This window comes from Phalacrocorax aristotelis, chromosome 12 (assembly GCF_949628215.1).
Source record: "Phalacrocorax aristotelis chromosome 12, bGulAri2.1, whole genome shotgun sequence".
Taxonomy (NCBI): domain Eukaryota; kingdom Metazoa; phylum Chordata; class Aves; order Suliformes; family Phalacrocoracidae; genus Phalacrocorax; species Phalacrocorax aristotelis.
Genome location: NC_134287.1, coordinates 14,142,822 through 14,155,107, shown reverse-complemented (window position 1 = coordinate 14,155,107; position 12,286 = coordinate 14,142,822). Strand labels below are relative to the sequence as shown.

At 40.9% G+C, this 12,286-nt stretch overlaps 1 protein-coding gene across 2 annotated transcripts in view; it reads left to right on the top strand.

The window, feature by feature from the left end:
- The window catches only part of ABLIM1 (actin binding LIM protein 1), a 221,427-nt gene extending 209,613 nt beyond the window's left edge, over positions 1-11,814 (top strand). For both annotated transcript variants that reach the window (XR_012662910.1, XM_075108029.1), the window contains 3 exons: positions 341-415; positions 3,426-3,506; positions 4,796-11,814. Coding sequence is in view for 1 of the 2 variants with exons in the window: in XM_075108029.1 (XP_074964130.1) it covers positions 341-415; positions 3,426-3,506; positions 4,796-4,909 (270 nt within the window). In the remaining variant the exon portion in view is untranslated. The remainder of the gene's footprint in view (positions 1-340; positions 416-3,425; positions 3,507-4,795) is intronic.
- Positions 11,815-12,286: the final 472 nt, after the last annotated feature.

Below are 12,286 nucleotides of genomic sequence, written 5' to 3'. Positions count from 1 at the left end.
ACTTGTCCAGAGGAGAACCCTACTTGGTCACTTGGGTGGGAAAGGGCCCACCGCTCTCTTGGGATCCCCACGTCCGCCTGGGAAGTGGTGTTGGTAGGTTCAGTAGGAAGCTATGGCCAGCCTTAGCAGGGACGGAAGGCAGGCTGCGGTGGCAGTCCCTCTGCATGCCTCAGAGAAGTGGTAAACAGTAGCCGTGGCAATGAACTATACAATAAGACTAAATATTAAGACTTGAAGGAAGTCTCAGGGCAAATTCATCTTTGTTTTCACCACTACATGAGTGCCTTTACCCTCTGTGTGTGTAACCTATGTGTCTGATGTATACCTGTATCTGATGCAGTCCCTTCCGGATGGTCATGTCCCTGGAATGAGAATGGACAGAGGAGTATCTATGCCTAACATGTTGGAGCCAAAGGCAAGTGCAGATGTTATTCGCTTTCCTTCAAGACAGTGAAGATTTGACTGTGAAATGCAGATAAAATATGGGAAATGTCTTGGTTCCCTTGTTTTTCTTTACCTCACCTCAGTCCCTGCTCCTTATGTGCTAAACCTCTCCCTTTGTTCTGGACTTTGACTGTTACAGGTGTTAGTACTCAGGGAGGCTGAGGGCAGCCCAGGTGGGCTTCTTGGGTTAACGAGGCTTTTCCAGAGACAAAACAAAGATACTGAAGATGCTCAGTAGCTAATGCTCTGTCAAGCTTCCACTAGCCAAAACAGCAGGCCAAACTCGATGGGAAAGTCTCAGATGTGTCAGGCTGGAAAAGTGATGCAGAATATTGTGGCTCACAACACACTGTTGAGGCTGTCTTAATTTAAAAATTAATGAAATACTTGGATCTTTAGTTCAAATTGGAAGTTAGATACCTACATGTCTGTCTGGATCTGTTCTTTAGCTCTCAGTTCTGTTAGCCTGACACCTTTCAATAATGTTGAATTCTGTATATAAGAAATTCTTCAGGAGATTTAGTGGAAAAAGAGGCAATGTCAGATGAATATAATTTAAGATATAAATTAAAATGCTTTTCCAGCTATGTCTAGAGATATCTGAGTCAAAAATGAATCTAATATATAGAGGGGATTCAACCAGGGCTGTGTTTTAAATCTTATAACTTTCTCTATTGGTGTTGAACCTTCTCAGAAATCATGATTTTGCTGAAGTTACAAAGATCAGCATTTCTGCTGTTAAGTGAGGAGGAGCTCGTTTTGCAAACCAGATTACTACTTGTGCTTCTGAGTCACCTCCAGCCAAACTGTACAAGGCGATAACCCTAGCTTTATAAGCAGACACCTCAGTGCAATGTATATTAACAAGTGTTTTTATATATGATATAAATAAGACCTTGGGAATATCCCCAAGTCCTGAGATACTATTTTTTATTCCAAATAATTTCTCTTTCAGTGCGATAGAAATTCTTACAGCCGCCACTGCTGTTGATGCACCCAGTAATTTGGAATGCTATTTTGGGTGACAAATTCTGTCAGTATTATTAGGGGTAAAATTCATGGGAATTTTCATGAGATAATAGGTCACCTTCTAATGATGTTTATAAAGGTGATGCCAGACCCTCAGCTTGTGTGAATTGGCAGTATTTTTATTCATATCAGTGGTCCAACACTAACTTAAACCTGATAAAGTAAAAGAAGCCAACTCAAAGTTAGCAGGAAACACGTGAAAATTAATAAACTGTAGAATGACCAAATCTCACCAAATGGTTCTCCAGAAAGGACAGAATTTGTGCATCCTGCCACCCCAGATTGAGACATGCCTTGTTGTGAGTATCTAAATATAAAATGTACTTATGACCGTAGACCTTCACTTAAACTCCGCCTGTCTAAATATGAAAAGTTACATTTTAGTTTTCTATAATGCTGTATATGGTAGCTGTTTCCAGCATCAAACATGAAAAATGTAATTCAAAGCATAGACTTAATTGTACAATTGTGACAATGTCAGAATCTCCTAAGAATAGTAACTTACAATTGGTATGTAAGCACACGTTATTTAACTTATTATTACTTACAATAAACTCAGTGGTGTGTTCGTTGATGCCTGAATCTTATTTGTTATATTTCTGAAAAGTTCATTGGGTTAATTGTTGACAATGGAATGAACTTAATTGCCTAATTCTGCACAGAGGTTGATTAGGCTGAATTTCTTCTGATGTTAAAATAATTTAATTAATAGCATTTGATAACAGCTCAGTGGTCTCTCCAGGTGAGTTTTGGTGGTCTCACTTTTGTTCCCAGTGGGCAAGTAAAGTAAGACCCATAAATAACAATAAAGGCTGAGCCAATCCCCAGTAAAGTCTGCAGAACCTAATTGGCTTCAGTAGGGATTGGATGAGGACCTCACTGGGAATGCTGTTATCCTACTTTGTAGAGACATGCAATGAGAAGGGCTATAGGGAGGCTCTGTCAAATGGAACGTGAGCTCTCCCAGCTCATTCCAGGCACTCATGGAAGTGTCTGCCCAAGTAAAAATATCCTAAAACAGAGCTTTATTTGCCAGGGATGATTCCAGAAGCTGATTTTTAGGCACATGGTTTTCTGAAATCCTTTCTAAGCAGCATTGTTTCTGTTGGATTGAACTGATTTGAGAGGTACTGACAATAATCATTTTACGTCAAACAAAGAACCTGTAAAACAAAAGTAAAATCATTTATGCATTCAGGAATTGGGTATTGGCCAGTAACTGATTTGTATGAGTTCTGGACATTCTTTGCAATGTAAAGGGAAAGCAAGGGAAATGTTAATGAGAGATGTTCTAGACACGTACTCTTCTGAAGTAGATGAAGGTGTGTAAGACAAATACGTCTACAAAATCCATGTATGTATTGTACAGCCAGCAAGCACAGTGAGCAGTTGTTTGAATTCTTTAACTATTCAAAAAGGCAAAGAAAAACCATGTGATGAATTTTGATGAATGCAGCGGCCCCCACTAATCAATACCTTGCTTATTCAGAGTTGCTGCTTTTTCTGATGTACTTTCATGTAGTTCACTTTTAAAAGTCCACAAAGTGTCTGTTTAGAGCTGTCCGCGCTTTGGCAACCATCAGTTAGACCAATGAGTGCCAAATATATTTACCTTAATAAATTCTTAAGTTTATACATTTCTGGATGAGAAGGTATATTGACTGAAGAGGGCTGTATGACCAGAGTCAGTTGTATTATATGCACTATAAAAATCAGCGGGGTGGGCAAGGACACAGTGGCTCTACAATATGAGGCAGTTCGGTAATAAACAAGTCCTTGCTATGACCAGATTGGCTTGTGTTTCATGCAGCTTTAGGGGATGATGACAATGCGATTTCCTTTGGAACAGAAACCAAATGTTTTTGTGGTTATGAAAATGAGACACATTGTGTTCTTTTTTGTTTTAGAATGTAAATACCTCTCTTTTTCCCCCTTTTATACATTGTTAACAGATTTTTCCATATGAAATGCTCATGGTGACCAACAGAGGGCGAAATAAAATACTAAAAGATGTAGACAGAACCAGGCTTGAGGTAAGAAGCAAGTTCCTAAATGCTCTTTCCTGCTGAAGTTGTTTGTTTTTGCACACTTGAAAGCTCGAACACCGAAGCGTGGGTCCTTGTTAGACTGGGCAGATTTCTCAGCACTAAGCAGGGAAGGAGGAATCAGACAGGGGAAGGCAGCAGCTGCATCTACATGAACAGCGCTGGGCCAGGAATCCCACATTCCTGTCTCCCTGCTCCTGGACTGAGCTTCTCACAACCCCCTTATGTTTTCAAGCAATTAATGATATACTTGTAAATTGGTAAAAAAAACCAAATTGGTGGAGATTTTGTAGTCACAGGATCCATATTGGAATGGAGCAATACTTTGTTTATCTTGGATCATTTCTTAGCTACAAGTCAGTGTCAGCCATCCTTGAGGATCAAAAATCTAACTTTAATTCATACATGAGTCCTGTGAGTTAGACTGGCTGATATCCAAAAGTATGAGGATTTAAATCTCTGCCAACAAATAAAAATTGTTTACAGCTTTGTGGATTAGAAAGGCTTAAGCAGCCCAGTGGAAGGCTGGGGATGTTTAAGTTGTTTGTAGTTAGTTAATCTTCTGTGGAGGTGAATGAAAGGGGCCACAAAAAATTCTGTAAGTAACCATTTATCCACATTTTCAGACCAGTAGATACGTGATCACTAGTCAGAATTCAACACTGTGTTACACTAGTGCCACGGGGAGACATTTTCCCCATCCAGTGTACTTTAAAGCAGCTGAACAAGAGGTTACTTCTGCACAAGACAGCACCAAGAAAAATGTTTCAATGGCAGTAGAGAAATGTGCCTGACAGTTAGTCTGGCTGGACACCTTCCTTCTCAAAACTTCAAATGTAGCATGTCAACCTGCAGCCCTTCTACAATGCTCTCCTGTGTCTGTTTGAAACTTCTATATGGATGCAGAGGTGACTAGCTAAAGCCTGGGACAGGGGCATGCAGGAGCTTGTTCTCTCTGGTCTATCACTGCTTGTTGGGTGACTTCAGACAAACCATGGTTCTGTCTCTTGCTTATTCAGCAACTGAAATAGTTCTCCTGATTTCCTTTGTAAACCTCAGACTTAACAAATTGCAAAATTTTATTGATTCATTGAGCACCCGAGTTCCTGAGGACCTGGATATGGGTATTGCCAAAGCATTAATATTTCCTGCAGTGGCTCTTACATGGCCACGTGAAATCCCGAAGGCACTCCTGTCTCCTGTTATGTCTCTTTGGCTTTGACTGACCATTGCCTTTTCTCTGTTTTTTCCCTTCCCCCTTTTTTTTTTTTTTTAAGCGTCACTTAGCACCTGAAGTTTTTCAAGAAATATTTGGCATGACGATACAGGAGTTTGACAAGTTACCTCTCTGGAGACGCAACGACATGAAGAAAAAAGCAAAACTCTTTTAATATCCCTTTAAACAAGCCAACAAAAAATGATGCGTAGGATACTGTATCATACAGCCCAAACTATTTGGAAGCAACTACTTATCCACCAAAAAGGGAAAATCGCATAGTGGCACCTCTGTACACAGCAATTGAACAAGATGAACATTTGCCCTCCTGGAACATAGGGAGAAAATAACTGGGCTCAGAAACAACGATAGTTTTCAGAGGTGTTGACTTGTTACATGATACTATACAAGATAGGAAACTGTTCTGTTCTTCTCCCTCAATGATACTCCCTTTACTTCTCTCCACAATATGATGGACTTTATTGCTAGAGCCAGGAAGTGCCCTTAGGATGCCTTGTAGGCTAAAGTAGTTGTAACCACTCCCAAGAACTGGAAAAGAATATATATATATATATATATATAAAAAGTATATATATATATGTATGTGTGTTTGTGTGTGCACACATGTATTTGTATCTATCCATCTATCTGTGTGTGTGTATATATGTGGATATATATGGAGACGAAGATAGATGCTATGTAGTGAAGGAGAAGCCCTTTGTAACATCCACACAGTCACATTGTCTTTCACACAACTGTTTCTTAGTTGGCACTCTTTTGAAATGGCATCCTCTTCGTGTCATACAATCTGCAAAGGTGGGCACTCTGCTCACTTACAGGACATACCAGTTGAATTTCTGGAAAGTGGACTCCTTGTACTTGTATATATTTGCTAGGATGTAGGAAGTGAATTGCTGTGTCTGTTGTCAGTCTTCCCTCTTCCGCACTTTCTGCTTGAATTAATAAGGCTGGAGCTTAACCAGTCATCTGAATAATTTAAGATAACTTAAGTAATGGGAATGATGGAGAAGAGTCAGTTTTCTTGTAATTTAGTCCAGGAGATGGGTGGATGGGGGTGGGAGTGACAGAGTAAGAAAACGCTTTTTAATGTGTGCCCTGGTTCACACCCAGAGATTTTGGGACAGACTCCCTGCTAGTAATTACTAGTATATCTCATCAGACTGCAGTGGAGCTGTAGGATTTTACATCGGCAGGGAATATGGTTCTCTGCAAGCTAACACACAAATTCATCCCTCTTAGGGAGGAATGTCTATGAATTAAAAGGTGCCACCAAGGTGCCATGCTCTGCCAATAGAGGCTTTTTGATTCAGTTGCAGTTGCTGTTCTCAAAACGGCACAGTGCATGGGGCCAAGCACTCTTTTTAGTTAATGTAGTTTTTCACTTGTGCTTGGAAAAGAAGGCACAGAGCTTTTTTTTTTCCCTTCTCTTGAAGCATCAAAGCTCCAGCCTTGGTTATTTTTATTTCCCTTTGTGCCTGACTTGGTTTTTGAAGACAGAGTAATCATGCAAGACAGTTTCTGAGCTGCATTCAACTTATTGCTTCCAATATGCTGCAGCTTTACAAACTGCCTGTATATACCTTAACGGCTTCTGGGCAAGTCCTATACAGAGGAGGACGTGAGCACCAAAGTAACTGAATGAATGCATTGTGGCTGCAAGGTCAGCTTTTTCTCTTCCTTGGTGCTTAACTGCCAATGCATACTGCACTAATGAGCCTGCTCCTGATATGGGAGAGGGCCGTTTAGGTTCTGTGTCTGTCAAAGAATATCAAGGTTTCATTTTTAATGCAGAAACTTTTGGCACTGGAGACATCAGAACCTTTGTATTTTCTGCTATATGAGACATTGGTGTTAAAATCTGGAAGTCAGGAGGGAGAAACAGTCCCATGTAGTTGTGAGATTCAGTATCACTGTGTTGAGTTCTTGATATCACCAAATGGCATTTTACTATGAAATGTGCAGGACAGCCCAAATCCTGCCTCTTCTTTCCTAGTTTAGGAAGTCCTGTTGCAATAGATCACTGTGGTTCCTTTGATAAAATCTGAGTTGAAGATTCAGTATATGACAGACAGATATTAGGGGTCAGCATGTGCTCTGTGTCCTTAGGGCTAAGGAAATGGTGAATCTCTGGAACAAGCTGGAGAATGTGACACCAGGCAGATCGGGCATCACAGTCCCCGCTGAACAGAAGTACTCAGTGACACACGTAATTGTGAGGAAGCTCTCTGGACATTACTGAGATTGCAGCAAGGATCAGTTCAACATGTTTTATTTCATTTTTCAGAACAAGCATCTGAAAGGATTTTAGAGGAACACTGAGAAGTAAATGGGAGCCTTAGGGGCACTGGCATTTTGAGATGCATTTTTGAGTGACTGCTGAAACCCAATCCATACAATGAAAGAACAGCAGTGTTTTACAGTCACAGGCTTTGTGAATGCTGGAGTCTCAGAAATTCAGTGTTTGTCACCTGCAAGGTATAACTTCACTTTGAGATGAACATTTGAGTTTTAATACATTTAAAGTATTAAAATTCTCCAAATTTTGTCAGCCCACATGCTATAGACAATTCAGTGCTGCTGCCTCTCAAACATAGTAGGCATTACGGGTCTTTTAGCCCAAGTCATCTTGACAATAAACCTTTTGATCTGAGGACTTGCTCTCTTAAGGATGTGAGCTGCCAGTCTGCATTTTACTGTCCCCGTCTCTAGATTACTATTGAATTTCTCACAGCATATATAAATACGCTACTAAGCCGGTTTGATTTCTCTCCTCTTAAAAAAAAAAAAAAAAAAAAAACCACAAAAAAAAACCCCACAACACAAAAAAAAAAAAGGAAAAAAAAAGGAAAAAATAAAAAAGAACTCAGCCCCTCCTAGCCTGTGAAGAATGACAGGGTGATTTTTATCTGCCTCATCAACTGAGAATTTAAAACTACAATTGCAGCTTGGGAAGGAACGAATAAACGAATAGAAGCCAGCTTAGATGCTGCAGAAACAATTGGGCCACTGCTGGTTCACATCTCACTGGAATGGAGCATAGTCAGTCAGTTCACAGCCCTCTGCGCTGATTTAGTACTGCTTTATTTCTGATTGAGAACATGAAGGGTTTTCTGAGCTTCAGTTTCATTCCTATAGTTAGTTTTCCCTAACTAGCCTAACCATCTATATGTAGACATACCCCAAGAGGTCACCTGTGCATACAAACCACGCTGCAGCCAGCCACAGGGGTGTGTCTGTTTTCTGCAGTGGGCTGATAGTGATTGTCACTGCAACATTTTCTGTTCTTTCATCTGGTCTTCCCACCTAATGAAAACAGAAATGTAGCTCCAGGGAGAATTTTCTTTGTAAGCAAGGAATCATTTTCCTAATATCAATCAAGTAGCATTTTCTTGGGCAGTTCTTTGTAATTCCTATCTTCAATATTCCCTTGAGACATGTCAGGGGTTGGACTAGATGGTCTTTAAAGGTCCCTTCCAACCTGAAGTATTCTGTGATTCTATGAATATGTCTTAACTACATGCTTATGTTCTTCTATCTCCTGCAAAGCATTTGAGTTTCTGATAAAGTCCCATCAAACTCAGTGCTGTCAACAGAATGCCATTGCCAAGAGGACTGGAAACATTGCTTTTGTCTTGTTTTTTCCCCTTTTCTGCTTTAAGAGTGATGTAAGAGCAAAGACGTGTCAAAACATTGCAAAATAACCACACGTGTGCAAAATGGGAACACAGGTGCACACGTAGCGCACACACTCCCCATTTGGAGTTGAGATACTATGTCAGTAGTTAACCTGGAGTTTCCAAATAGTGCGTAGTGTTGAAGAGATAGCGATCATTAAGTTATGAAGGTTGTTACTTGCATATGCGCCTGGATCTGCAGGGCTTGTGGATACCTGTGATGTATTGAGTGTGCAAAAAGCAGGGTCAGTTTCCCACTTTGTGGAAGTGCCCGGTTGGCCACAATTATATTACTTAAAAGGCCTCCTCAGGCATATGTGAGCATCTGCAGCAGCAGTCCCTGGCAGCGCTTAGATGGAAGGGTAATACCCTGTGCAGTAGTCTTCATATGAACGGGGAATCCAGAGATCTGACTTACTGGCTTTTGTGCCCTCTCCAGATACCGGTCTGATCATTTCCATTTGAACAAGTAGAGAACTGTTCTGCATTACAGTGGGAACAGCTGGCCATTCCCTCTATACCCATGCCTTAACTTAGTGTAAGCTCCAGCCTACTACAAGACAGAAGTTGAAATAAATATTTTGAAATAAATGCATTGTTCATCATCTCTGAAGATAGTAGAATTAAGTCAACTTGAAGAGCACATTTGGAAATTACTAAACTGTCCAGTGTTTCTCAATGAAGCAATGTGATCAGTTCTGGCCTCAGTTCAGGAAGCTTGAATGGAGCATCTCAACTCTGCCAGTGTCCTATCCCAAACCTGCTACACTTTCTGTACAACTGGAAGATGTAGTTCTTGAAGTTTGCTCACAGAAATTTTTTTTTTAATTGTTTGTTATCATCTCATGCTGATCTCATTTAAGACAGGTTTTAGTGGCATCTCAGAAACATACTTGTTTTCAGTTTGGTTAGCAGCCTTTCATTAAATATGGTTTGTGATGCGTTGTGGACGTAGCTGCAGTGTGCTGTGAAAGATTAGACTAGGAGAACAGAAAGTTTCTTAACAGCTGTATGTGGGACAAGATAGCTCTGTGGCTCCAGTGATGCTTTTACTTCTGTTAAGACAAATGTCATCTCTCCTTACAAAGTCCTATAGTCCTAACTCTGTGGGCCTAGCACTGAAGTGCTTGCTGCCCTTTCCCTGTTGCAATACAGAAATCCTTTCTCAGCCATGGAATTCCAATGTCCAGTGTTCAGGGGAGGTCATTAGGAGTCTCTGTTGTAAAAGTTTGTTATGCTGAAATTAGTCATATTTAGAAGTGAAATCTCTTTCTGCAAGTCATGCTTCTCCTCACCAGGTAATATCGATGGATGGAGAAAGGGTTAAGTTCTGGGAAGGAGGAGGGCTGGAATAAGCTTGGTATCTCCAGGGCTTGCCAGGCTGGTGTTAAGCAGACTTAGAAGAAAATGCAGGTGTGAGCCTGTGGTACCTATTTCAAACTGGGGAAGGCAAGTTTGGAGCCCATAGCTTATGAGCATCTACACAGAAATTAATGGTATGAAGTTGTTACAACAAGTGACAGAAAAATTAACCCCCAAAACAGTAAAAATACTAACATCCAGTAAACTCGTCTTGGAATGACTTATCTTGGCTCATCCTGACATAGGAGGAGATCTTGGCATGTTTGGGCCATAGCCTCACAGAGTAGACTAAATGGAAACTGGCCTTTCTCCCACTCCATGATTCATTGCTTTCCTTTGGAATGTATTTGTGGAGGAGGATGTCCCCATCCTGGAAGTTACCTACGGCAGTGAAAGACACCAGTCAATGATAATGATGATGCAACAAAACACGTGCAGGGAACAAGAAAGTCAACTAATCCGTCTTGAAATGCCACTCATCTTTTCATGTCAGAGAGACACTTAGGGCTTGACTCCATAGCTCCCTTCCCCACTCATTTAGCCCCAGGTCATGGTCCAGTTCATGCCTTGTCAAACTTTTTGGCCCTGTCAACACTCCTGCTAGAGTCCAGCACAGTCTTCAGGGTAGACGCATAGCAAGGGCTGGCCTTGACAATATGTGGTATGTTTTTACCCCGTTGCTATGTAATGAAGAGCTAGAGGGTTAGTGAGCACTGTGACAGTAGTACAACGCGCCTTTCTCTTTTCGTGTAGAAACACCCTTATTGCTGTAGGTTGCAGGACTGCTCTTGCTGGTGAGTTTTGCCTTGTGAATTTTCCCACATGCCTTTTTTGTGCTTAATAAAACAAGGAACAAAAAATCTATCACAATGCAAAGAGGCAGAGTTTTTAGTCAGACAACTCTGCTGGCAGGAGCTATGTGATGCCTGCATTTGGCAGGGAGAGATTGAAGTATGATTAATTTTAATGTTAGCATCAGTGCAGGAAGTGGGAATGTAATTGGCCATTAATGTTGTTTGTCTGTATGCAAAATAAATTATTTGTTGCCCAAAGGGCTTCTAACAGGGAAATAGTTTTCTGCTGACGATTTCCTAAAAAATGCTTGTCCATGTGAAGAAGTAATACTTCCACATGCTTTGAGGACTTTGTTTTAAGGTGAGAAGAGATGACTGAAGGCAAACAGTAACCTGTTTTGTCAGGATCACCACAGTTAATTGAAGTGTTGCTCCCTTGCAAAGCAGAGGCCCACAGGACCTTGCTCCTAGGCATTATGAAATGAAGCATTTCAAGCAGCAGAGGCAGCTATGGGAATTCCAGCGGTGCCTTACCAGGCTGAGTTTCTAGCTCCCTTAGGTGCTTTGACAGGTCCCACTGGACACTTGCCTGGGCTTTTGTCACTGAACACCCTTCAAAAAGCTCTCCAGATGCAAAACCACTGATTTCAGTGGAGCCTCTCACTGACATCCACATGCTTTGGAGCAGGGTCTTTCTCAGCTGGCTAGCCCAGGAAAGTCTCTGACTGCTGTGTATGCCCACAGCAACAAGCTCTGTATGTCATTACCAGATCAGTCCTGTCCAAGCAGTGTGGCTTGGTCATTGCTGACAGATCTTCCTGTAACGGAGCCTTACAGCTATGGGCTTTTTTTTTTAAGCTTTGGAAACTGAAACTAATTTTTCAGAAGTATATTTTCCTTTAAATCAGTAGATTTTGGCAATAGGACTTTTTTTTCCTTTCTCCTCCCTCCACATGTTACAAACCAGCATTTTGGGGAGGCATCCCTGTGTTTTCCATTCATGTGTGAGACAGCTCTCTTTCCGAGTCTCTGTAAAAGTGAATCAATGTCTTGTCTGTACAGTAAGTCTGCTTGTATGCATAATGAAAAGTTGAGCTGGGTTGCTGCTCTGTACAATTAGTGTTTCCACTGTCATACTGCAAACAGCACATATTGCACTCCTGTGCCACTGTAATCTGCATCACTGTTGTACTCAAGTCAATGAATAAAGTTTGGAGCTTTATTCTTAATTGCTGGATTCACATTGCCTCATTATTTTTTTTTCATCTTGCAGAGTTATAGCAAAGTCCTCTTACAGAAGAGGATAAGCTCTCAAGAAAGAGGTGAGACATGAATGACCAGAGCAAGACAGATGAACAGTTAGTTACACAGTGTCAGTGAAATTATGATACAAGGTTTGCAAATGGACACAAGACTTCCTGTAACTAACTAGAAATAGGAATTCATACAAACCACATGTGACTGTTAATTTTGTGTGGTCAGCTTGCGGTTTATAAAGACCTGAGATATCAGCAAGGTCAGCTAGGTCATGCTGTTAAGTCAGCTTCATGGTCTAAATGGTTTCCTTTCTTTATCCTCACAAGTTCAGCTGAAATATTAGTCCTCAACTTGAAAAGATATTTTTATGTGTCTTAGTATTTAAAGTTAGGTGTTTGCTTAATTACCTGGAGTTACACCTGCCTAGCCTTGGTCTGGGTGTAG